At 38.0% G+C, this 27,927-nt stretch overlaps 1 protein-coding gene across 1 annotated transcript in view; it reads right to left on the bottom strand.

Annotated features, from left to right (window-relative positions):
• LOC131435358 (neuroligin-4, X-linked-like) overlaps positions 1-27,927 on the bottom strand; it is a 413,817-nt gene that overhangs the window by 67,336 nt on the left and 318,554 nt on the right. Inside the window, exons 9-13 of the mRNA XM_058603165.1 lie at positions 21,121-21,315; positions 20,678-21,063; positions 20,343-20,488; positions 2,012-2,150; positions 1,648-1,930 (exon numbers count right to left, since the gene is read on the bottom strand). Of these exons, the coding sequence (XP_058459148.1) occupies positions 1,648-1,930; positions 2,012-2,150; positions 20,343-20,488; positions 20,678-21,063; positions 21,121-21,315 (1,149 nt within the window). The remainder of the gene's footprint in view (positions 1-1,647; positions 1,931-2,011; positions 2,151-20,342; positions 20,489-20,677; positions 21,064-21,120; positions 21,316-27,927) is intronic.

Genomic DNA, 27,927 nt, shown 5'->3' with positions numbered 1-27,927 from the left:
TTTTACATACAATACAATGTTTCATACATACATATACACATACACAGTAGATATATCGGGAAAGCATTTTTTAAGCCCGAACCCGAGAATAATTTTTCTTCCGAACACGACCCGTACCCGATAAAAAACAAACATCTTTACCCGAACCCGAAAAAAATCGGGTATTCGGGTTGAATACCCAAAACCCGAACAACTTTTTGAACCACTAAAAATGAATAAATCGTCACCCGTACTCGAAGCCGCTAGAAAAGCACACACATATTGATCCAATGATGAAGCTTTCAATTCCTACCAGAAAATGACAACCATAACACACAATAACTTTCCGTATCCATGTTCCCAAGATATTAATTAACTAGGAAAAATCAGCCGCACTCCCCACATCATCCTTACGCTACCCGTGGGTACTTATCAGTGTGCACCATCCCACTCATTTGCCACTCTTCCATCTTTCTGTCGAACTATGGTGCAACGTCGGAAGCCAGCCAAGAAGCCAAATCCTTTTGTTTCGTGGTACGGAAACAGAGTGTCGCATTTTCAGAATTTTTTTCTTTACAGAGATGGTAATTTTGTTCGGTCTCGCGCTTGGCAAAATGATGATTAAACTGAGCAGCACAAGCAGAATATGATGGCTTGACAGATAGGATAGGAAACCGGGCATCCTGGCAAATGAGAAGGGTGTATTCGGTGTTTGCTACTTACGATAGAATGAAAGTCAAGTAGGACGACAACAGCTGCTGGGAATGAAACGAACCATGTGCACAAGGTTCCCCACTTTTTATTCTTGTCTCAACAAAGAATCCGAGCGATTCCGCATGCGAACAGGAAGTGCACATGGAAAATAGAAGAAAGGAAAAGATATGAATTTGCGAAATTGTACAGCGCTTTGCACGAATGAGTGTGTAGTAGTAGTCATTCAAGCTGATAACAGTAAACGTTCAGTGAATGCGGAGACTTATTTTATAGACTTGGGATCTGTCAACAAAATTTTTTCGCAGCAAACGTTCTGTATCTTACAAACATAAAAAGCTCATTCTTAAAGACAGCCTTTTTACACTCCTCGATATAGTCTTATGATTGTAATCTCATTTCTAAATTATATCGTTTCCATGTTGTGCGAGTTATATGATGTTTTTTTCCTCTCATAACATCATATTTTGAGCAAATATACTCGACTACACAATTTGGGCACCATTCACTAGTTGTGATCTCATGTTTTATCAAGAAACTGCCGGAGAAAGTGAGATTTAATTATTGTTCATTCTAGTCAGTCTCTGCCGACTGTAAGTAGAAAGTTATGCGTTCATTTATCAGTGACGGGATGCGCATCTAACGCGAGCCCGTGATGGCTTCGTAATTGTGGTAACTCTTCCGATTAATGTGAGCCAGATTGTAGGAAAAGAGTATGAACTGGGAGTAATCTTGTTTTAGTTCACTGATGAGAGTTTAATATGGTGGTTGAAATGCAATAAAGTAAGGTTTAGTATATCAGTTTATGATAATGACGGTCAGGTTTTGAGGATTGCACTAAAAAACTCATTTGTGTCGATAAACACGTTTTTCAATGCATCCGCTGGGAGGATCCGTGTATCGTGGCAACGATTCAGTGTAACATAATATCAAAGAAAAAATCCGCTCAGTACTTACATATGCTCAGATACTGCTGCGTGGCCGTCTCGAAGGTATCCCAGGTGATGCCCCGGAAACGAGTGCGCTCTTTTGCAGTCCCATAGTCCGGATGCAGCAACGGTGTCTGATGGCCCGCATCGTTCGGGTCACCGGTTTTACAGAAATTGCTAACAAAATTCAGCACGGCTTCGTTCACTCCCATGTCCTGGCGAGAGTAGTTCTGCGGAAACGAGGGAACCCCTTGCACCAAAGGAAGTCCCAGAATGTAGGGCAGATCCTCACCACGGACACTACCCAAGCGCTGTGAATCAGTGAGTGACAAATGAAATCATGTTATCAGTTGATGGATTTATTGGAATGTATCAAAAAATCTGTTCCTTACCTGCGGATATTCGCTCTCCTTGCTCTGGTAACCGAAATGAAACATGTACGTTTTGGCACCACGTCGGGCATGCAGATAGGCAACTTTGATAAGAGGAGCCACCGTGTGGCCGTCACTTAGCGCCTCCATTGTTGAGTCCCTGTGGGGCAGAGCGAGAGCAAAAGTTACAATTGAAAAAAAATGACAATCTCAATAAATATCAATCAAGCGCATTCGACAATTCAAATTAGCTGTCATTTGTCAACAGAACTGACAGACGGTCGATGCTATTGCTATTCAGTCGAGCAATTGAAAAGTAAATCTGCAGAACCACTGATTTAAGTATTGGAAGTAGAGGAGATTCTGTGATGGCATGTCCATATTCCGACTGGATAAAAAATCATTTCCTCCAGCTTCAGACCAAAGTATAAGATATTCATCTCTCGCAGCGCGTTGGTTCTTTGAACGTAAACACCAGACTGAAGTGACAGAAGAATAATGATACTCACTGATAATCCCAATGACTAGCGCCATCACGGAGACAGATGAGTCTATTTTCTTGTCTCACTAGTCTTGGTAGCAAACGAAATAAAACTTACCAAATCATGCTGGAAGATTATACTAATGCTGCTGTTGCTTTGCGCAATCATTTTATTGGTACATCACTCTGTTCGCCCAAATTCCGAATCTCCATTCTCTTTTTATTCACAATATTTGTACAATATGCCCCTGGCGATGGAATCGAAAAACAAACTTTTTCAATTTTCCTTGTGATAACTTCCTTTCATAAGGCCTTATGGATGGCTCGGCAATGATAAAAAATCAAACAAATCGCCTCCATCAACAAGGCGAAGCTTGTGGCTAGCTGCGGAGGACATACAACCGAGTAGTTCATGGCCGCCCTCATACCACACATTTGAATCTATCATCGTAACCCTCGATGTCATGGGAAAATAACAGCAAATGTCTTTGGCGTGATATAACAGTTTTACGTTCCAGTCAGCATCTTTGTCATCTCAGAGCCTGGAACCATCGTTGCCATCATTTAGACAATCAAAAGCTTGTTGGTTTTTTCTCGGTGAAACTCATTGCACGACTTTCATCTGCTCATTTTCGCAGCTTTTATTGTGGAACTGTTTTTCTCTTTCCAAAGGTTGTACGTTTCGAGTGAGATGTTGTTCAATTGGCTGAAGAAATATTCCCATCCTATGAAAACCTTGTTCGGGAACGGCTCCGGATTAGAGTCAAAATAAGAGATTTTAACGGCCAACAGAGTCGAATTCGTACCCAGACCAGACCAAATGAAACTTGTTGGGCCCTGACAAAGACATATTTTCGGACTCATGCCATGGCAGCGGATTCCATCACAACTTTTGAAAAGACAGGAAAAAAGTATTCGAAATCGTCAGCAAACCAGCTGTGCTGAAGCTTGTGAGTAGCGTAAGAACAAAAGCCCACACCTTGGCGCACAGATTAATGGATCTCGGAAATGTCAAGTCGTACCGAAGTGGAGTATAATAGAGAATAGAACAAAGAAATACAAGTTTGATTTACCTAAAAACTATGATCGTATTGTTATTTTCAAATTGTGGTTAGACTTAGTGTGGTGGGACAAGGTTGTATGGGAAAAAATGAAAAGGTTTATTTTCTCGTTCCACTGAACTTTTCGTGTTCCTTTTGAATCCCATAATAATTATGCAAAACTTTATCTCGATCGGTGAAACTATTGATTGCGTGAGTCATCCACATTTCCACAAACCAAAGAACCGACCACTAACTAACATCACACACAAACTTTTCTAGTACGCACTCTAAATTACGATTTAAATGTTTGTTGCATCCGAAAATATTTTAAGATATTGAACACACTTTACCCTATAATTCCGGAACCGGAAGTCGGATCCGGATGAAATTCAGGAATTCCGTATGGGACCAAAAGACCTTTCATTTGAATCTAAGTTTGTGGAAATCGGTCAAACCATCGCTGAGAAAAGTGAGTGAGATCTATTTTGTTATATATGACCACTATTTCCGGTACTTCCGGAACCGGATACCGGGAACCAGGATAGCCGGAATCGGTGTGTTTAGTTGCCAACTGATGATGAATTTCGATTTGTGTGGTTTTGAGACCAGTTTAGAAAATTTTTTACGTATTTTGTTTCGCCGGTTTAAGTGACGGTGTACAATATTGAACACACTTTACCCTATCATTCCGGAACCGGAAGTCGGATCCGGATGAAATTCAGGAATTCCATATGGGACCACGAGACCTTTCATTTGAATCTAAGTTTGTGGAAATCGGTCAAACCAAAGCTGAGAAAAGTGAGAGAGATCTATTTTGGTATATATGACTACTATTTCCGGTACTTCCGGAACCGGATACCGGGAACCAGGATAGCCGGAATCGGTTTGTTTAGTAGCCTACTGATAATGACTTTCGATTTGTGTGGTTTTGAGACCAGTTTAGAAAATTTTTTACGTTTTTTGTTTCGCCGGTTTAAGTGACGGTGTTCAATATTGAACACATTTTACCATATAACTCCGGAACCGAAAGTCGGATCCGGATGAAATTCAGGAATTCCGTATGGGACCACGAGACCTTTCATTTGAATTCAAGTTTGTCAAAATCGGTTCAGCCATCTCCGAGAAAACCTAGTGAGATTATTTGACACATACACACACACATACACACACACAGACATTGCTCAGCTCGATGAACTGAGTCGAATGGTATATGACACTTGGCCCTCCGGGCCAATTTTCACTAGTCGGTTTTTCAAGTGGTTGCATAACCTTTCTATATGAGAAAGGCAAAACGGCTAGAGATCACCTTATAGACTCTATAAATCAGTGCATATGTTATTTTCGTAGTAAATTCAACGAGGAAGATAACTTTCGAAGATCTAATTACAATCTGACATTTGTGGAAAAAGTTATTGAAGGAACACGACTCAAAGTCCGAATAACGGCTCATTCCTTAATATATCGAGCACTACTGCTGCTAGAGTCGTTAGGAGTTAGCTACGGGTTCGAGTCCCGTCTTTGCATTAACGTTTTCGCGGTTTTCATTACATTACATGTCAATTTTCCTATCTGTTTTCCCCGTTAGATAATGATCATATTATCACCATCATCGCCCATGACGCGCACTCCAGTCGATGACCAACATGCGGGCCACCCGCCGGTTTTTCGTAGCCTGGGGGTGTTTCCCACGGACCCACAGGAACAAACGAATACAGCCTTCATCGATAAGTACCCACGTCATCTAGACAATCACCATGCAATTCCATCCCATCAACTATTGGCGACTGGAAACTGGGTCTCCGAGAGTTGCAGTGATCAGCACACGCAAACGTGAACCAAACACAACATTGTTAAAATTCGAAAAATTATCCTAGTCTTAAGTACTGTTAAGAAATGTCCTCGGCATCTCAGAGCTAAGGCAGTGTGCCTTATTAAATATATCATTGAAAAAAAAAATATAGTTTCAATGTTCGAGATAAAATTTTGCGTAGCTCTTATGAGACCCTGAAGGAACACAAAAAGTTTGGTGGAGCTGAAATAAAAAAAAATTGTCCAGACAGTCGATTTCAAAGCAGCCTACGGCACAGTTTTAAAAATTATGCACGACTGCAGATTTTCGGCAAGCTGATACGGTTGCTCATGGGAACGATCGGTCGTGTGAAGTACATAAGATACTATTTGCCAGTCGGTAATGCATACCAACAGAGAAATTCAAAGACGCATCGTGCCAGGGAATCGAAATTAATTTGAACTTTGGTCACATTGGTCGAGAAAAGTTCGCCGTTGCTTGAAGTAAAATTTTTTGAAAGGTACACAGCTCAAAAAAATCTTGTGATTTAACAGCTTATATGATGCTCATAAATGCAGCGTCGTATTTAACACATATTTTTATTCAAAAGCATGTAAAGTTGGTCGAAAAAAGTTCGCCGTTGCTTGAAGTAAAATTTTTTCGAAAAAAATATCTTATGATTTAACAGCTTATATGATGCTCATAGATGGGGCGTCGTATTTAACACATATTTATATTCAAAAACATGTAACCTAATTTTTTTTATCATCTAACTATTTTTTTCGGAAAAGAACTGGAAAATATTCGACACGTATTTTATTATTTCAATATGGTACGTGGAATTTTCGAGATATGATTTTTTGAAAATTCGCGTTTTCAACAAAAGAGCCTTTTTTCAACAGCCTATACTGTAAAATCTAATGGAGATACATAAATTCGTCCAACACATGAAATGTGCGTCTTTTCCTTAGTTTCCAAATAAGCGATTCCATGAAACAACCTTTAAAGTTAATATAATGAAAAAAGTTAAAAATTATAAACAAATATAAAGATTTCAAACTTGGACCATTTTTACCTTTTTTATATATATAAAAAATAGGTATAGAATTCGCTCAAACTTTCGAAAAATTTTCCGAGGCCCGGAGGGCCGAATGTCATATACCAATCGATTCAGCTCGACGAACTGAGCAAATGTCTGTGTGTGTGTGTGTATGTGTGTGTGTCTGTATGTGTGTTGTCAACTAAGAGGTCGAGATCTCAGAGATGGCTGAACCGATTTTGATCAAACTAGTCGCAAATGAAAGGTCTCCCCGTCACCCAGAACGCTATTGAATGGTTTTGAGATCGGATGTTTACTTTTTGAGTTATACGAAGTTTTATGTCAAAATTTTCAGTTTTTTGACAGTATCTGTCACAATTGACCTTGAAAACAGAATATGTTTTCAGACTTAGATTCCGCACGGTAATAGCTATCCAACAAGCCATAGATTGATAAAATCCGTCCATTTTTAACGGAGATTTCGAATTTTTTGTGTAAGCGACTTTTCCCCCATATTCCAGCAGTAGAAGTTCTGAGCGCTGTATGGCAAAGAAAGGCTTGGGAGCAACGTAAAACACGATTTTTTATACTGTTACATACAATAGTTTCTAAGTACCAAAAAGACTGTGAACAGCATTATTTTTCATGACATTTTGCCTCGGACCAATTTTAGCACGGTTCGTTTTTGGCAACATAATCGTTCGAATATGACATATTGGAAAGATGGCAGTACTTCCGAATTCTGAACAATTTCATAATTATATTGATTTAAACTGCTTACAGCAATAAATGCTGGAAGAACAAAACACCCATATACCATTTGAATCAGTTCGTCGAGATCAGCAAATGCGTATGTGACAAATAATTTCACTCAATTTTTTACCTTATTTTCGAAGATGACTCAACCGTTTTCTACAAACTCAGATTCATATGAAAATTCGTAAGCTCCTAAACAAGGTTCCTGAATTATGTTTGGATCCGACTTCTGGTTCCGGAACTACAGGATGATATGTGAAACGAAATTAAAATTGTGTAACTTATTTTCCTCGTAGATGGCTGAACCGATCTAAGATTCAAATGATATCTAAGAATCATCTAAGATTTGCTGATTTGAATAGTCGACAACCAAATAAACTTATTTCAGTTTTAGTGGTATTCAGTTTCCGAAGGAAGGCACCCAACAATTTAACTCGTACTACGATTTCTCAAAGATGTCTATACTGATTTTTAAACATATTGAAACAAATGTAAACTAATCAGGTGAATTTGTCTGACTTCGGCTACACCGATTTTCAAATTTCGGCTCCAGCATCGAATCGTTTCTCAAAGCTCAATCGTTTTCTCAAATAAAGCCAAATCGAATTTCAGAAAAAAATTCAAATTAAAATAAACTTATAGTCCCACACAAAATTAATTAATTTTATTCAATGCTGACTTTCAATTCTGGAATTACAGGAGGATGAATTTTTAAAAATTCAAACTGATATAGCGGGGGACGGGTATAGCGTGATGGGTAAGTCGATGCCTTTCACGCAGCCCGCCTGGGTTCGATTCCCAACCCCGCACATAGGGTCAGAAAGTTTTTCTGGCCCGAAGAGGTGAATGGCATTAATGTTAAAGCCTCTATAATTGAAACAAAAAAAAAAAACTGATATAGAAGATGATAATCCCGAAAAGCTTGAAAGTTGGACTCAAAACTATTGCAATTTATTCGTCATATGGCCATACGAATCGGTTTTTTTTTATGCTGGTTCCTGAATACCGGCTCTGGAAGTACCTTAAATTACCGTAAATTCTAAAGTGGAACTCACTTCGACATATCATGAAAGGTTTAATCGATTGTAACCTTTTTAGATAGAGTAATGAGTCATTAAAATGTCAAATTGCAGCTTAAAACGACGGTCATTAAAATAATGTCATGAAAACCGAAGAATATTCATGAAATGCATGAAACACATGCGGATTGATAAAAAAAGGTATCATCTCACTGCTAGGTGGATTAAGCACGTTTTTTTTCTTATTATTGGTTGAAAAAAGAAGCCTTAGGGGTTTAATTCAATCTTGGCAATGTTTCAGAGTGGAAAGATTAATATTTTCGGAGCAGTGAATTTTTCAATTACGACAAGCACGCGCAGAGTGTGCCGCAGCGCAATTCGCTCGAATGCAGGATTAACTTCACTAAATTTGTGTTTGAGCTGTTAGTAGAATATTCTCACTAACAGTACTGTTGTTTCATCGTTCAACTTATAAAACCGATACACTGAAGAAGGATGTAAATAACATTCCGAAATACGTATCTGTATTATAACGTTTGATACACTTTCGGGAAAAATAGTGACTGTGAAAATAGTGACTTTTTGAGAGTGTAAAGACGTGACAGTGGAATTCAACGGTACAACAACAGTACTATTAGTGGGCTTAACTTGTCGACACATGTCGCATCACAGATCGAATCGAACTTTGTTATTTTTTTGTTTGCAACGTTTCAGACAGGAAGCGAGTGAAATTGGGACAAAGGATTTACGTCAGTAATAAAATAATGGTGACTTAAAGTTTTTGCACAGTTGCAATTTTTCATAGTGAAATGATTGTGTTCCAGAAATAGTTTTACATTTTTCGAAACGATTTTTGAGAAATTTGTCTGCTTTTACATAATCTTCCGAGCATTTGTATATGACTGAAATATTGGGTAGAGAAGATGCTTTCCTAGCCCACTCGTACAATTCATTCGCGGTCGAAATTTGATAATCATTGATCATTTGTAAACTTGCGCGACGTTCCATTTTTTTTCCCCCAGCACCGTCACATGGCCCTTTTCCATGAGCTGTCGCGTGAAAATTCCACTGTGCAAAACGATGAAAATCATGCTCGTGATGAAAAATATTCGCAAAGTGTTTTACATTTTTGAATTGCTGAGGAGCGCTGTCAGAAAAAAAGATGCACTTGCGAGTATGTGGATAAAATTGTGAAAAATATTGAATAAGAGCTTCGAGAAAAACATACACAGCTATTGCGTCATGTTTCTTGCAATCAGAAATAATTACTAATGTTTTATGATCGATTTTGCTGTTCATTTTATAATAGAAAATAAGGGGGAATATAGTCGCTTGGTCGTTGTTCCAATGAAAGCCAGTTATGGCGTTTCGAATAACGAAGGTGTAATTTTCCGCAAAATCGAAAATTATTAAACTTTCGTCACTCTTTAATTTTTTTTTCACATTTTGAAAATATGACGTTTGTTTTCGAGCAACGAAAAATGCATGTGCAGCTCAGCCATAGCCGAAGAAGAAAAAAATCAACGGAGGAGAGCTCGGATCGGCATAATGCCTGTTAAGGCCGTATCCGAGCGAATTGCGCTGCGGTACGCTCCGCGCGTGCGGGTCGTAATTGAAAAACTTACTGCTCCAAAAGTAATGATCTTTTCACTCTGATACTAATATAAATAGTTAGATAAAAAAAGTTTTGCTGGGTGCCTGATTTTGCGTGGAATGCCCCATATATATAACTAATGCTTCTAACTTTATAGGAACCCTAAAAAAAATATTTATTACACTGTTTGATTAGTTAAATTTGAAATAAGTTTAAAGACTTAAAGCTAAATTGAGGTTCTCTCTTATTTGTTAGCAAAATTTAATTATTCAGCGTTTTCGATCCTCGTCGCGATCGCCTGCTTGGTTGCCTACGGTGTCGATGGGTTCCGTGAAATAGCCATGCTGCTGTTTTCCACGGTTGCCTTAGTCGCGTGGAAATTGTCTCCTCGTGGGTTCGGGTCGATTCATGTATTGACATGTTCCTATGTTACGTCGGATGCTAAACTGATGTGTCAGCGTCTCGTCAATGCAGGGTTTGTTCTAACGTCTCCCCCCTACAAGTGTCAGCCGTCTACGGTTGACTTTTTGAGAGAGCAAATCTTGGTAATTGTAAAATATTATTCTGCTTAGTGGACGTTGTTTCTGTGTTTATCCATGATGTGTGTTTCTCCTCATTGTGTGCTAGGTTAATTTCTTTTTGACCGATATGATCTTCATGGTTCTCGTGGGTTGAGGAAGTTTTTCCAGAGGAACTTTCCTTGTGTATGAAAAATCCAAAAGACACATAGAGGAATAGTAATATTGACAGTGCTAGTGTTTAATAACTGATAATTCGTTGGGTTTTCTGCAGTGACAAATAAATCGTTGTGATTCTATTCGTTTTTCCAGATGTAATGGTTGTAAGCAAGGATGGCTTTTATCGTATTAAAGAACGTTCACTAGCAACTCTTCACACGATTCAATCAGTGCCATCAAAGAGATAAGGATATCATCGCAGCAACAAAAAACCGGCATGGTTCATTTAACATAAAATAGACACCAGTACGAGAGCGAATCTCTTTCGATGACCTGTCTGAGAATCAAAGGTTAGCTAGCTGCTGTGGTGATTCTCTCTGAAGCAACAAACGGTCGCTTATTCTCGTTTCGCGATCTGATTCTGTATGGGCTGTGGATAATTGCGATACAATCAGTTTACTATTGCCGCTTATTCTAACTATGTGCATATAACCTTTGTATAAGTTGTGTCTATGAAAATGTATGTGAATGCTCCACACAAGGGTTTTGAAATATTGCAACCTAGTATGAGAATCATCAAGTTGAATCATCGATTCGATTTTCTGCGATAATTGTCAACTTGCGGTTCTCTCTTGGTAAATTTCACACAGCAACAGATCATTATAAGACACTATTTTTTTAAGGGCCGTGAAATACTCAGAGTATGAAGTGGAGCGAAGAAATGTAGAAAAATTCTCTCGCGGTTCATGCATTGAGAGACTCGAGTTCTTGTAGCATCTTCTACCGGATTGAAAATGTTGTATACAATATTGATAAATATCGAGCAGCTTCTGTCAAATTTTCGGCAATCACCAACACTGGTTGTCTGAGTTCTGTTGTTGGATTGATTATTTGTAGAGCTTTTCCATAGATAGGAACAAGATATTCATCATTACAGATCATGTGTGGTATAGTTCGAAAGTTTTACTGAGCAGTTGTCTTTTACCTCTATGATTGTTGATTCGGCTATTATTCTCTTCTCTCCGCAAGAGTCTTATGATAGAATGTTTTCAGTTGTGTCCACAAGAATAATACTTTGTTTTATTTCCTTGTTTCCGGTTAGCTGTTGTCTTCGAATGAGGTGACATCTCGGTATCTGATGAGTCAATAGGTTGAAGAGGAATTCGTCTTGTACTGGGAATGTGTTTGCCCAAATGGTACAAGTGGCTGATTGGGCGTAAATTTTCTCTTGATATTTGGCTACCAGAGCATCGTTGATGTCGACGGTGGATCCATTAATGTTGACTGCTTCTAAGCTGACCAAGTCGTATGCGTTCTCGTCTAGCTGTGAGATCTTCACTAAAATTAGTATGTGTTCTTTACCAAAGATGACACTACTCGTTATGTATTGGAATATATCGTCTACTACTTTCAAATCTAATTGTTGGCTTATAAGATTGTTATAAATGTACAATTTTTCATTCTGTGATAGGATATTTTTGTTCAATAAATTTGTTCTTGCGAAAGATAGTTGCTCTTCTATGTCCTCTAAAATGTGTATGATTAAGTCAATGTTAAATATGAGGTTTATAAATTCGAAGTCAGCTTTATTTTTGTATGCGTTATTGGTATTTGATGCTAATTGTGAGTCAAGTTTTTTCAAGGCGAGAGTTATTCTATTATTTCTATCTACTAATAGCTAAATTTGTTTGTTCTGGTTTGCTATAATTTGCTATAGTTTGTTATAGTTTGAACGATTTCTAAATCTCCACTGTCTTTATTACCTGCTATGTATTTTATGGTAGTTCCAAAATATTCATATGTGCTCGTTTTTGTCTTCGAGTATTCCAATTATTCAACTTGTTTTTAGCATTTTTGGTTTTTTTCTATTAAAGTTTCTTCTAAATGATCTGCTATTTTATATCCATTGGTTATGTTTTCAATATATTCCAAATTGGTATATATTGTTTTTAGATTTATTTCGTGTACAATTCTCTCGTCTAATATTTTGACTCTGACCTTGTGTAGTTTGAAGGCAACGATTACGTTGTTGTGGGTGACATCTTTAAATGGGGTTGCATTTATTAATTGAGCGACAGATAGTCTGAAATGAGAGTTTGACGAGCATTTAAGTTGCTTGTCTGTTCAATGTTTTATGCGGTTTTTGTAAATTTTAATGTGGTTGGTATCTTTGTAGGTTAATTGGTTGTTTTCTTTAACTGTAGATATTTTATAGGGGTCTATATCTTTTGTTTGTCTTTGCGTAATTTTTATTTAGTTCTTGTCGTTAACCATCAATTCTCTAGGCGATGCTTTATGTTCGTAACGTTTTTCGTATTCTTCTTCACGTTCCTAAGCTCATTTTGGATGGTTGTGTGTAATTTATTAGCACTTTCAGTTATTTCCTCTGTGTTAGTTGTGTTCGTAGTATTAAAAATTCCATCGCGTGGTTTGTTTTTAATTACCGAATAAAACGTGTGTGTCCGTTAGAATGTTAGGTTGGTTTTCGATCGAGAAATTTTTATGATTCATAGATCGGTATAGTTCTATTAGTGTGGAATGAAATCTTTCAACCGTTCCGTTTGCGTTGGAGCAACTTGCATGGTGGATTTCTATTCCGAGTTCATTGAGGAAGTCGATAAAATTTATAGGAAAGGATAAAGGATGGTTCCTGATCACAACAGATTATTTTGAGTCGCCCGAATTGCCTAATGTGTTCTGTAATCGGGTTTCTTAAATCGACGATTGTTCTAGATGGAAGTAAAATTATATTCGCGAATTTGGAGAAAGAATCTACGACCGTAATCATTTTTTCCCTTTCATAAAAAAATTATCGATGTGAACCCTGTCAAATGGTGCTTTGCCAAATGTACTTTTTCTTGTTAATTTTGGTGGTGATCTATCGTATTTTCTTTTTTGCAGATTTGACAGGCGTTTACAAAGATTTTCAGCTTTCTGTCGATTTCTGGAAAGAAATAATTCTTTGTTATTTGGAACTTGTTTTCCTCGTTTCCTCTGTGGGCTGCTTCATGAGTGTCTCTCACGGTTGCTTTCTGTTCCTCTTCTAGACGAACGTCTTCTAACAGAACTTTTGAAATAAGAATCCTATATCTTATATTTTTGTCGGAAAAATGTGTTCTATAGGTTTCTTGAACAAATTGAGCGTGTGGGGTGGGTATTTTAAGGCCGTTGACTCATTTCGGGTTGAGAAGTTCTTTAAAAATATTTAATATCTCGCGTTCTGTATATTCCGGCTTGCAAATAGTATGGCGATGATAGCTCGGGAATGTTTTTTCGTATATTTCCTATTGAATTTCTGTTATCTTGAAAACGATTTGTGCTTTGAACACGTTAATTGGTTTTTCGGTGTACGGAATGAAGTAATCGTAACTTGTGTCTGCTGAGTGAGCTGTCATACCGTCACTGCTTTCGTTTACTGAAGTTTCGTCCATGTCTTCGTTCATATTAAGTTCTGCAGTTTGTATTCTAGACAACGCGTCTGCTACTGTATTTTGTTTGCCTAGTTTGTATATAATTTCGTGGTCAAATTCTTCTAGATCTAGTTTCCACCAGATAATGTTGTTGTTGGTGTTAGTCATACTATAGGTAAGTGTTTGGTGATCCGTGTATAATTTGAATTTTCCTCCGTAAAAATATGGTCTGAAATGCTTCACGTCCCAAACTATGGCTAAGAGTTCTTTTTCTGTTGTTGAATAACGTTCCTTCTTTCTATTCAATGTTCTCGATGCATAAACTTATGGTCTATCTCTGCCAATTGGTCCTTGTGATAAAACGGCTCCGATTGCATAATCGCTTGCATCGGATGTTAATATGAACTCTTTGGAAAAGTCGGGGTAAATCAGGATGGGGTCTAACATTAGAATCTGTTTGCATTTTTCGAAGCAGGTCAAAATTTCTGGTGTGACTTCAAATTCAGTGTCCTTTCTCAAAAGGGATGGTAGGGGTTTGACTTCATTGCCAAAATCTCGATTAAAACGTCTGTAATAACCGAGAATTCTAAGGAATTGCGTGACGTCTTTTTCAGATTTGGGAATGGGCCAGGATTTAATTACTTCTATCTTATCATTGTTTGGTTTCACGCCTTCTCCAGTTACGGTGTGACCTAAAAAATGTACTTCTTTTCTAAAAAAATCACACTTGTCTAGTTGTATTTTCAGGTTTGCCTCTTTAAGTTTTGAAAAATTTTGCGGAGATGGAGCTTCTGTTTTTGTAAATGATATCGTCCATATAGACGAAGCAATATACTCCAATAAGTTCTCTGAGGATACAATCCATCACTCTTTGGAAAGTCGAGGGTTCATTTTCTAATCCAAAAGGCATTCTAGTGAAATAATATTTTCCTGAATTTATCGAGAAAGCTGTTTTTTCAGTATCTTCATTGGAAAGTTGAATTTGATGAAAACCTGATACTAAGTCTATTGTAGAGAAATAACATGCTCTTCCAAGTTTATCGAAGATATCTGTTATTTCTGGTATTGGATATTTATCGTTTATAGTTTTTCATTAAGTTTTCTATAATCGATTACCATATGGAATTTCCTTTTCCCTGATGCGTCTGTTTTCTTAGGCACAATCCATACTGGAGAAGTGTAGGGAGAAATCGATTCATTAATTATTCCATCGTTCAACATTGTGCGTACTTGTTTTTGAACTTCTCCTTCGTAAATCTTCGTGTGGTTTGGAGAAATGTAATTTTTGTTGGCTCCTGTGTCGAGTAAAAATTTAAGAGCGCCCTTCAACGTATTAATAGTCAAGTATGGAATAAAGTTATTGTTTTCATGTTTCTAATTTTCTATCTAGTTCCAGATGAAAATTTAATTCATCAGAAATAAAGTAATCGTCGTCGTCCGAATCCATTGTTGATACGTCTGTCTTATTCTCTGAGTCTAGCTGAAGGGTTTGGTTCTCAGTTTCTGGTTCGTGATTATTAATTTGCATTCTGGACACTTGTGTTTTCATTGTAACATCGTCGTCTGGATTTTTGTTGGAGAATTTTCCAGAAGAAGTTTTATTTTTGAATTTATAATGTTCCTGGGTTGGCATGGTTCGAGATATTAGTTGTTTTGTTGTCTTCGTTTGAGTTGTGGTTTTTCTTACAGTCAGATGTTTTATGACTATTTCTTCCTAGTTTTTAACGGTACACTGCGTTTGAGTACTGTGTTGCACAAGTGTATGCTTCTTCCAATGATTCGGGTCTATGACTCCTGACATTCATCGAAAGTTTCTCACTTACCCCATCAACATATCTAGTGGTGCTCATGAGACCAATAAAGGCGTTGATTTGTTTAGTTGCGCCACTAAACTCACTCATTGAATTTGCCGTACTTTTAATAGCGGTGTCAATTTGTTTGACTTTGTTATAGTATTCTGTCAACGTTTTCCTTCCCTGTGTGACGTAAAACAGATATTGAATCAATGAAGAGGTCTAATGCGTCTTCGGCTTCTTGAATCCAGGCGAGAGTTTCTCGTTTATTCCCGGAGAATGTACTCGGATTTTTTATCGGATCAGGAGTTTTGTAATATGTGAACGGATCAATTGAAGGTCGAGCTCTTGAAGCCGCCAGTTCCTCCATCAAATTATTTTGGTTTTGTGTGAGTTGTGCTATGTGTGCTACTGGCTCTTTGTTATTCATTTTTAAATCGTTTAACTGTCTGTTCGTTTCAAAAATGCTTTCACGTTTCTGTTTTGATTTAAGTTTGACCAGTTTTATGTTAGTAGTCCTAACCCTTGCTGTGATTTTCAGATCTTTGCTCACCGCTGGTGGGGGCGCCGATCTCGGAATTAGTAGTGTTTATTAGTTTGATCAGAGTAAGCTACCAGTTCGCGATGAACATTACTCGCTTTGATTTTTAGTGTTATTTTTCAAGCGGTAGTACTTACAGAAGAACTATCTTTAGCATCTTCCCGAGTCTCTGGTTATTGTAACTAACCGTGTTGTAGGTTCCTTTGTGGAGACTCCTACGACTTCGATAACTGCAAACTGTGTGATGTCCGCTCACCAGTGGTTCCCCGAGTTGTCGATTATTTACGATGAATGTGTCACAATTGTTCTTCACAGCGTTTTTTGTCTTACAGTTTCTAGTGATTGCACTAACACTCAACCGTACTACGTTTTGGCTGGCACTTTGCTTCAAATCACAAATTCTGTTCTTTTTCAAAAGAGAGAATCTCTCCGTACTGGGACATAGTTTTGCGAATATAGGGATCGATGAGGCTTGAGGGAAGATCATGCACACGCACTTTTATAGCACTATCTTCCATATATACTGGAATGTTGTACTAAATGTGTTCGTGCTCCACATAGTGCACATTGTTATTGTCTTTTGCGAATTGAATTGCATCCAACTCTTTATAAAACTGGATGTAAGCAATATTATTTGTCTTGTTGCATTGAAGTAAATAAACACTTTAAATGTCAAGATGCATTTGCTCCTTAAGCAAACCTTCAGTAGGTAGCTTTTGTTCGTTTGGTTCACTCATTTCGAGATCGTTCTATTGTTCACTACACAATACTGTACTTGGTTTCTTCCGTCCCGAATAGAAGTAGTTTTGTTTTATCGACTGACTTCGATGAATTAATCAGTTTAAAGGAGTTTTACTCCTATTTGTTAGCTAAATCTAATTATTCAGCATTTTCGATTTTCGTCGCGCTCACCGTTCACTTATTTCAACTTTGTCACCAACCGGCAATAATTAAACATAAAGTACACCACCGGCAACGGCATCATACCTTTTCTAAATTGTAATAAATCACTTTTAGTCTAACCGTTGAACAGTACAGTTGATTAGTACAGTTTAGTTTTTTAAAAACCAGATCCGTCGCCGGAACTTAACAAAAAGCATTTGCTAAGTCGGGATTGCCCCATCTTGTCGGAGAACAATTTTGTCAATTCATTATTAATATTTGAACAGCTTACTATTAAATGATTTTTTTGATAGATTATAGTCAAATGGAACTAAACCATAACATAATGCTTAAACATATCAAACAAAATTATTTGAAAAAAAATGTTTCTTTCCGGAAGCTGATTTACATTTATTTACCGATTCCTTTGCTGGCTAGCATAAGATTCACGAATCGGACAAACAAAAATTATTCTCGTTTAATGTGAAATTTCTCTTCATTCAACAAAATAAGGTCACGATACTTTCATTTATCTCTGCTTCACCATTCATTTCATACATGAAAACGATTAGTTAAAGTGATATCTGCTATCTCTGTTCGATAGGGAAATAAGAAAATAGAAGCATGCATTTCAAATTTTCACTGTAGTAACATTATCAGTGCAGTAAAACTTCCTTCAATTTTATTGAAACTGAATGTGGAACACATTGACGATCTCTCTAATGCAGTAAACTTCACTCTCTGACACACACAATGTTTGCTGACGGCCCGAACGTGCAGCATTCAGTTCATCACTCGTTTCTCTTCAATCGAAGCTCAGTTTAACCACCGTCGGTTGATCTCTTGAAGTAACAAAATATCTCTTTCAATAGTGTGAGAACGGCCTTCAAATGAGGTTAATGTAAACATTCGAATTGGTTCAAGATAATAGATGAAAGACAAACCAGATACCTGAAATATTAATCACAGAATACACATAAATTAATAGTTTCCTCCTTTAGTTTTCATTTTTAATACTTTACTCCATTTATTATTCTATTCGTTTGAACTTGCTTACTACCAAGAGCGAAGGCAATGAAGGAGCTAGATTACTTGGCACTTGAAAATGGCAGCAAAAGTCAAATGAATTAGTAGGGATATGCTGACGATCAGCGGCCATAAATTTCATTTTCTTCTTATATCATTCGATTGAAAATGAAATTTTACCGCATTTTTTTTATTGCTCATTTATCTAACTACTTTTTGTAATATTGCAATTCAGAGCAAAAGTGAAGATATTATATCCGATTTTATTCCAATTCGTTGAATGGAAGACGAGTGATTCACTAAACAGCATGGAGACTGTGCTAAAGAAAAAACTTTTGGTACAATATCCTTTAGTAATGTGAGAAAATCAGTTTTCGAATACTACAGAAAAGAAAACATACCAACAGCGATGCCCGAATGTCTGCCGGACTTTCCTTATTTGAGATATTTTTCTTTTAGTTTCCGTCACGGTCCGATTAGCCACCTCCATCACACAGATCAACAATGAGAAACGTTACGTTTATTGTTCTTATCCGAGTCCAGCCGGATTCATCCGCATGCAAATGTTTTCAATCTCTTACTTAGGAAAGCTCGCCCGGGTGAAAGTAAAAGTTGAAGAACACGGACAGCGAAGATTCGGAACTCTAGGACGAAGTTTAGGAAATAACTGGACCGTTACTACCCCAGGGGAGTATTTTTTCCCCATTCGGTGTCATGCGCCTTCCCACTCGATTTGTGCCAGAAGCAGCGAATTTTAGACAGTATCAGAAGAGTCCCAGTGCCGGGTCATGTAGCAGGAGGCACGAATAGGAGCAAAACAACAAAATGACAAGGCAAATTATCCGACAGTTCATAAATTTTTATGACCCGCTTTTCATTCTTTCTTATTTATTCATAAGCTGCAAGAAATCCCAAAAACAAAAAAAAATTGTATTGGTTTTTCATTCTTCAAATTCGATATGCCAACATCGATCAAATCCTATCCTTAGAAAGAAATTGCTATTGAACGATGCAATCTTTTTATTTAGATACGACAGGCCTGAGGTGATGACAAGTTTTATCAGCACCTAGACAAAAAGGTCGAGGCAAAGGCCGACCGCTTCGAAAAAAAAAATCTTACGCTTTGATCAGGACTCACGGGACCAAAATGGCGTAAGCATTGACTTTTCCATCAGTTAGTACTATCGCTCGGCTCGCTTGTAAAAACATTGATTAATATGACCTTTTTGCATTACTGGGTGCTACAGAAGGAAGTAAGTACAGTTTTCATCGACAGAGTTTCGGAAAAAGGCTTTTATTGATTGGACTACGCAGTGTTTTTAAAAACTGTTAAAGTTGAATGGAATAGAGCGTGTTAGAAAATGTTACGTTTCGTACAGAAATGAATTGTGTTCCATAGAGCACCTATCAAAAGCATCGCAATAAGTCATCGTTAAGAAAGCATATATTTTTCATGAAGCCGGAGTTCAAAAGTCGGTATTCATCCGGTTCCGGAAATTAAGGAACATGAGATCTCGATATTTCAAACAATAAATTAAGCGAGAGTGGAAAAAAGAAACGACCTCTTAAAAATTATTCATCTTTTAATTTTCGATATTTTTAAGTTAGTTTGATGGATGGATGGAGTCTATTCGTGATATACAATTGGCATAAAAGTTCCATTCAGTGAAAATTTTATTAATTTGATAAATTGAAATATTGATTGGGTGTTATAAACGTCTCATTCGATAATCTAAAGATTCAGCGTTTTGTAGCACTTTTTGCACAATTCGAATAAAATTTAAATCGTCGTTTTGACGACATGCCGATTTTTCATATGGGCTTGATATGCAAGTAGGGGCAGAGAAGGTCTTGCTCACACAAACTCATTTCGTGTGCATAGGTCTCCGTTTCCGAAAGCACTAGAAACAGAATATACTTCAAAGTGGAACTCATATTTTCTGAGATGGTTTAACTGATTTCCACAAGCTGAGATACAGATGAAAAAACAACTATTTTTCACGATCGCATTTAAAAAAAATCACATAGTATGAGTCCAATGTATAAATTCTATGTTAAAATAATATGAAACGAAAAATATTCAGTCATTGCACAATTTATCAATCATTTCGGAAATTTTTGACTCTAACAAAGCCTCCATCTTAACAATAATGCTATATTACTTGACGAACAATCAATATTTTTCACGGTGATGAATCTAAATCTTCTGGATTTGTATTTCCCATTTTTTCACAACCCACATATTACTTATTATTGCTGATATCGACCCGTTCCTTCACTTTCCCCACAAAGTTTGACCTACCTGATGTTGATTGGGTGTTGGATCGGCTTGTCCCAGTCGGTGTACTCGTTCCGCACGGCCGAAAATATTTCGTTCAGGTGAAAAGTAAAGGCGTTCCTGATGAAGGTTCGCAAAAGTCGATTGCGCTGTTCCTCTTCCAGGCCGTACTGTTTGGTGTCGGGGGAATTACGGCAAACGAGTGTTACACATGAAATATCAATCAAAAGAAAACCAATCTTTGTAGTACGATTCGACTCTGGTGGAATAAATCCGAGTCATTGGAAGCTCGGAAATAGAACTGATTGCTATCGTTAGAAATCAATAAAATATTAACTGTAAATATGTTAACAATTTACCTGAATATCAGCGGCGCTAAAGTCGTTGTAGCTCTCGGTCGTTGTCATGCCTAACATCAGCTCACTGGTGATGAAGCCCTCGCCTGAATGTTCCATGGCGAACTCAGGATCAAGTGAATTTTCTAGTGGAAGAAATGGTCCCCAGGAAGGCATGAACCGTACATTAGTCAGTCTTACACCCATCAGGGCCTCCAGTGGCTTATCCCGTAGACAGTCGGTGATATCATCTGTTGACGGCTTCAGAGCTGGTTTTCCAGGCGGCGGATCTACCAGCAAATGGCAGGCCATTTGCTGTGAAACTTCTAACCGGATCGCATCTGGTTCAGGAATCAACGCCCATGGGCTTAGAGCAGAACCGCTGAGTAGTATTGCTCTATGAATCAGTCCTAGAGTGACGTGGTAATGAAAATCAACCGTTTTTATTTTCGAAATATCAACAGTACCTTTCCCAGCCTTGGAAATCAGAATCATGTTGGCTAGTGCAGCTCCGGTGTCGTGACCGGCCAGAGTGACGCGTTTCGGATCACCACCAAATGCTGCAATATTATCTCGCACCCATTGCAGTGCGAGTATGATGTCCATTAAACCTAGATTGCCACCTGAACCCGGTGATGTTGAGGCACGAGTTTTGAGAAAACCTGACAAAAACAAATAGTACATTTGCAATTACTTTCGTTCACTGACAGCTATCATAATATATATATATATATATATATATATATATATATATATATATATATATATATATATATATATATATATATATATATATATATATATATATATATATATATATATATATATATATATATATATATATATATATATGCATATATATATATATAACTTAGATTCAAATAAAAAGTCTTGCAGCCCACTACAAAGTTCCTAATTTTTCTCGAATCCGACTTCTGCTTCCGGAATTACTTCCAACTTCCAGTTCCGGAATAACTAAGGAGCTTAGAGTGGCGAAACAAAAAACGTTAAAATTTTTCTAGACTGACCTCAACACTACTCCAATCGGTAGTCATTGTCAATAGACAATCAAACAAACCGATTCTGGCTGTCTTGGTTCCCGGTTTCCGATTCCGGAAGCACCGCAAATAGTGGTCATATATTCCAATAAGAATCTCACTCACTTTTCTCAGCGATGGCTTGATCGATTTTCACAAACCTATGTTGAAATTGAAGGTTTTGTAGTGCCATATTCAATTCCTGAATTTCATCCGGTTCTGGAATTACGGGGTGACGCACATAGAGCCATAAAGTTTTTCTGGCCCGAAGAGGCGAATGAGGTTAAAACCTCGTTAAAAAATTAATTTCGGCTTTTCTGGATCCATTGGCTCAAAAATGGACCCAATCTTTTTTTTTTGAACCGACTTCGATTTGACTTCGGTTTCGGGATTGCGGTTTCGGTAGTACCTGCTATAGTGGAACTCCATTCGTTTGCTCAGAAATTGCCTTACCGACCTGAGTACTGTTTCACACTGTAGGTTATACTAGTTTATGGACAAACCCTATTGTTTTACGAAAATCAAAGAAAATTATTTCGAAGAATACCCCACATTTATATACGAGAATATGAAAGATATGAAAAGGTCACTATCATTACACCACTAGGAGGATTAAAACAGGTTTTTTTGTGATTTAGCTGAACTGCAATGTTTTACTATGTGATTAACATTGAGTATTGCTCATCAATTCAAAAATCATTATTGTATGGTTATAAATCATTGAATGAAATCCGAAAAACATATCATAAAATCATTGATATATTTGATGAATGAGACATGCTTCGCACAATTTACATTCGCACAATAAAGCATAAAATTCACCCAGCAGCCCCGAATCCTTACGATGGAAATTATTTCAAAAGATATTTTTTCCAAAGCTTTCATCATTCCAACATTTATCCCCCTGCTCAACCGAGCAAAAACAGGCTTTTGACCGGTGCCAGCGAAGGGTAAATGTAAAAAAAATCTCTCGATTGGAAATGGAAAAGTGAAACAATGGGAATTGCTTTATCCGTTAGCTACAACACTCCAACGCCAGCCGAGCCGGGATGAATGGTTTATAGTAAATCAAAGAGAATTATAGAAAAATCTGGACCACCGGAATGAAAAATGGTTTCCAATGGATAATCGCCGATAGGGTGGGAGGTGGAAAAGCGTATCGAGATCAGAGCAAAACGTACCGGTGGGATTGGAGCTGTCTTTTCGGAATCCTCGTGGTAATTCCAAAAACGGGTGAAAGAAGAGTATCCCAAACTGCAACGGTCCTTTGCGTGTTTTGATTTATTTCAGATGATAACAATTGAATAAGCAGTGATATGGAATATAAAGTTGAATATGTGACTCTGTTTTAGTGATTTTTTATTCTCTTCAAGAAAAATAAATCGGTTGTTCAGGCGTCATCTGAGCTGAGACACTTTGTTCTACTTGATGCTAGTGAAATGTTCCAACTTGAAAATTTTCCTTTCTTTTTTTTTAATAAAACAATCCAACAATAGTTAGTCCTATCCGTTGTAAGTTTTAAAATACAACTGATTCATTTACAAATTTTTAAGGTTAGTTTACACTTTTCTTACATCTATGTTAGTTCCCTATGCAATACATTATTTGAGAATTTTCAAATAGGGAAGAGTATCGAGAATTTTCCGACGCGGATCAAGAGAATTTGAGATGAAACGAGAGTAAAGAAAAAAAAAAAATGGAGAGTGATGTGCAATTCTCTTCTCACCACTCGATTGAAAACAAAATATTATTCGGCTTAGATCCTTTATTGCACCAAAGCGGACAGACATAACAAACCTGCGCCATAAAGAGGATAAACACTAACACTTATACATCCTTTTATTACAACAGATTTCGCAGCCGATTCTTAGCGTACAGAATCATCACATGGCTGGTGCTACGATCCTATTGACAATTCTTCCAGGTCGGGGTTCGATCATATAGTTCGATGAAAAGAAGTTGAAGATCAACGATGATGCCTAAATTCATAACAGAAGAAACGCATTGAATTAGAAAATCCTACGTAAAGTGTTCATATACTACAAGGACTGTGATCGTGCGAAAGTAATTGTACTGCATTATTTTGATGTGAGGAACAGCAATCGATGAAGTTAGTAATGATGGGGTAAACTTTGAGATCGTTTGCATACATTACTTCAGATGGCGATATATCTTGCATAGCATAAAATGTAGTGATTTTAGATGTCTTCCTTGAAAAATACCTGATGAAATGTTTAACGGATTGGAAAGAATAGATCATGTACGAACAGAGCTCATGAGGAAATAACCCCAGGCTACGGAAACCCGGCGGGTGGCCCGCATGCTGGTCATCCACTGGAGCGGTCTTCCGTGGTCGGTGATGGTGATGTTACGGAAGAGAATGAAAGAGAAGTAAATACTGTGGAAAACATGGTGAAAAGGGGGTGTGGGGACAAAATGTCTAAGAGATCTAATTAGTTGCCATTTAGATGGTGAAGAGATGAGAAAAGGAGGAACGAGAAAGTTAGCGACAAAAAAAGATTTTGTTAGTTCCCATTAAGTTGGTGGACAGGGACGGGGATCGAGGAAATCGGGCGGATGTTAGTGTCGAACCTGTAGGTGGAAATTATACTTACTGAACGAGGTATAGCAGATTACACATGTATATTAATGTGTTTGAGGTAATGGTATATGAGAAGCATATATGCACTATCCCGACTCGCCAACACAACCGGAACCTCAGGCGGTCTACGTCGGGGTATACGTCGGGCCCTAAGGGATTCCAGCAATTTCGACCTGGCGTCACGATACTCTACGCACGACCACACGACATGCTCGATGTCCTGATAACCGTCGCCACAGGTCCAGAGACTGCTCTCCGCGAGCCAAACACGCCGGAGATGTGCGTTGAAAGTATAGTGATTTGACATGAGCCGCGACATAACACGAATGAAATCGCGACTCACGTTCATCCCCCTGAACCAAGGTTTTGTCGATATCCTAGGGATAATGGAATGTAGCCATCGTTCCAGTTTGCCATTTCTTCATGAAGTTTGCTAACTTTCGAGAGTTTTCTGACGAGAGATACTGAAAAATTCATTGAAGCAGATTGGTCTTTCATAAATATCACCTTCTAATGCGCCCACCTTAGCCAATGAGTCTGCCTTTTCATTTCCTGGAATGGAATAATGCGAAGGGACCCAGACTAAAGATATTGAATAAGACCATTCAGATAAAGTGTTCCCGTATTTTCCCCTTGAAATATCCCCTTGAAATATTTTCCCCTTGAATCCTGGCTTCATTACCCGGAGAGCTTCTATTGAGCTTAGACTGTCCGTGACAATAAAGTAATGGTCTTTGGACAAGGTATCAATGATCTCGAGAGGGTACTGAATAGCAGCTAATTCTGCGACGTAAACTGAAGCCGGATCACTGAGTTTGTACGAAGCGGTGATGTTCTGATTGGAGATGCCGAAGTCTGTAGACTCGTTGATGTTGGATCCATCCGTATAAAACACCTTTTCACAGTTGGCTGTTCTAAATTTATTATAAAAAATATTTGGGGCCACTTGAGGGCGTACGTGATCCGGAACTCAATGAATCTATTCTCTCATGGATGTTTCGAAAAACACGGTAGAATCCGAAGTATCCAAGAAATGAGTACGGTCGGGAACAAATCGATATGAGAGATCCCAGAATCGATTTTTCAATGGTAAGTGCCCGCGAACACTTCGAGACTCATCGTATGAATCGACTGCATGCAACCTAAGGCAATACACAAACAACGATAGTTAATTCTTTCCAGTTTAATGAAATGAGTGTTCGCGGCGGATCGGAAGCAGAAGCCTCCATACTCCATTACGGACAATATCGTTGTTTGGTACAGCCTGATCAGGTCTCCTGGGTGGGCATCCCACCAAGTTCCGGATATTGTGCGAAGAAAATTGATTCTCTGCTGGCATTTTTGTTTCAGATACCTAATGTGACATCCCCAGGTGCCTTTGGAGTCGAACCAGACCCCGAGATATGTAAATGTGAAGACCTGAGTTAAGGACCCTTGTATATTCGAGCCCCGACCTGGAAGGATTCGTAGTGTCAGTAGAACCGTAGCACTAGCCATGTAATAGTTCTGTACACTCTGAATCGGCTGTCCGTTGAAATAGAAGGTCAAATTCCACTACAGTAATGTAATACCAAGGTTTTGCTTTGAGTTATAGTTCCACCCCTAGTTGAAGCTGTAATTGTGCTGGTTCTCGCTTCATTGAAAATACAACGAGCTCAGTATTATCCGTAGAGAACTCGATACCCCTAGCCCATGTCGACAAGTTGTCGAGGGTATCTTGCAACGACACTGTCGTCTTTACGAGCAAATACCATTTAAATTTCAGTTGAGCGCAACGCAAGACAATCGTTCGTTCCTTTACCCCTGCGGACACCACATTGTGTATCTGAAAGTAAGCCATTAGTCTCGGCCCAATTGTCTAGATGAAACAGAATCATTTTTTCGAACAATTTACGGATACAGGAAAGCATAGCAATCGGGCGATACGAATTGTGATCGGAGGCTGGTTTTCCTGGTTTTTGAATGGCGATATCTCTTACTTGTCTCCAGTCATGTGGGACAATATTATTCACAAGAAGCTTATTGAATAAATTCAATTTAGATTTATTGTTACACGACAAGAGCGCAAGTGAGAACTCCACCATCGAAAAAGGTGTTCCGTTTGTTTTTGATGTCGCAGCGCGAGAGATCTATCGCCGTCTATCTCGACTTCACGAGTTGGAATGTATAAGCGATACTTCCGCGTGAAGAGCTCACATTGAACGATCTCGTTAGCCTGTTTTGCACTGGCTAACGAGACCCTAAGCTTGGTCAGGCCTTTAGAAAGTCTAAGGAGGTGTAATTTATTTTCCATTGGCTTTGGTCCGGATTTAAACCGCATACGGTCCGGCCGGGAGTGCAAGCCCATCGGAATATTTTTTATGCGCCTTCATTTCTACATCAGGGAGAAGGTCAGGTAAATCTGGATCACTTGTCATGGTACGGAACTGTGTCCGTGCCGGCAAAATTGGGACAAATGTGGTGGTATCGATCGACAAATAAAAATATAGAAAAAAGAAAACAACGTGTCTTAGCATTTAGCTATTGAGCGATGAGCTGCCACCAGTTCTGGTCCTGGTCAATCGCTGAATACTCGTTCCGGTATAGTGCAAAAAACCTCTTTAAGGTAAAAGCACTTTTATTTGCAGTCTCTCTTTGCACTGTCTGGTGAAACTTTTCGTTATATCACTACATACAGTCTTAAAACAATTGCAGCAGCCGAAGCTAACTTAAGGTTGCTGTCAGAGTGAAAGCGTCACGCGATGCGTCGAGGCGCGCGTGCGAGCTAGTTGCATTTGATCAAAGCAAACCTGTCAGAGTGAATGCGATGCGAAAACATTGAATCAACCCAACGCACAGTGGTTCAAAAGCGCAATTTCACGCTTTTAATTGATAACTCATAGGATCGTGGTTTTTGAGGTACAGTATCTTCAAAAAAGTTGCTAAGAATGATAGACGCCATCTTTTGGCAAATTTTATTTATGTGATTAATCCCCCTAAAAGTGAGATAAAAATTTTATTTTAGCTCAGGGCCAACATAGGGGCTAAGTTACTTCGACAAAGTTGTGCAGAAAGTTATTTCAAACAAGTTTGCTGAAGGTACTATTCCCGTAACTTGAGTTTAATTCAAGATATAATGTATTTTCTGAAAAGGGTTTCCAAAAACCAGTTCTTGTAGGAAGACATATATATTTTCAATTTATATGAGTTTTTCATGTTATACAAAGTTTTTCATCTTTAAAAACTACACAGCTTTCTCGAACATACTATGCTGCTATCATTTTAGTTTAATGAAATAGAGTAATTTTTCATGTTTTTTTTTACATAAAATTCTAACTTGTCTATTATCAAAAGGCGCAGGAAGGTGCAGATGAGACTACTTACATGTTAAAGTGCTTCAAAAAAGCTTTCATACCGTGGTTGAATTACTCGTCTGCGATCGTCTGCAGGCGAGATATGTTCTTTTCAAATATCCTTGTCCTTGACATTTGCAAGGATAAGGTTCATTGTATTTCAGATCAGATTTCAGTATATATTCATTACTATCGTACTTTTCACAAAATATTATTTTTTTGTGCACATTGAAGTCTATAAATTGAATAGTTTAGTAACTGTTTTGTCACGACTTTTAAAAAAGTCATCATCAAATCGAACTA

Source organism: Malaya genurostris, chromosome 3, assembly GCF_030247185.1.
Source record: "Malaya genurostris strain Urasoe2022 chromosome 3, Malgen_1.1, whole genome shotgun sequence".
Lineage (NCBI taxonomy): Eukaryota > Metazoa > Arthropoda > Insecta > Diptera > Culicidae > Malaya > Malaya genurostris.
This window is presented reverse-complemented; position numbering and strand designations above follow the sequence as displayed.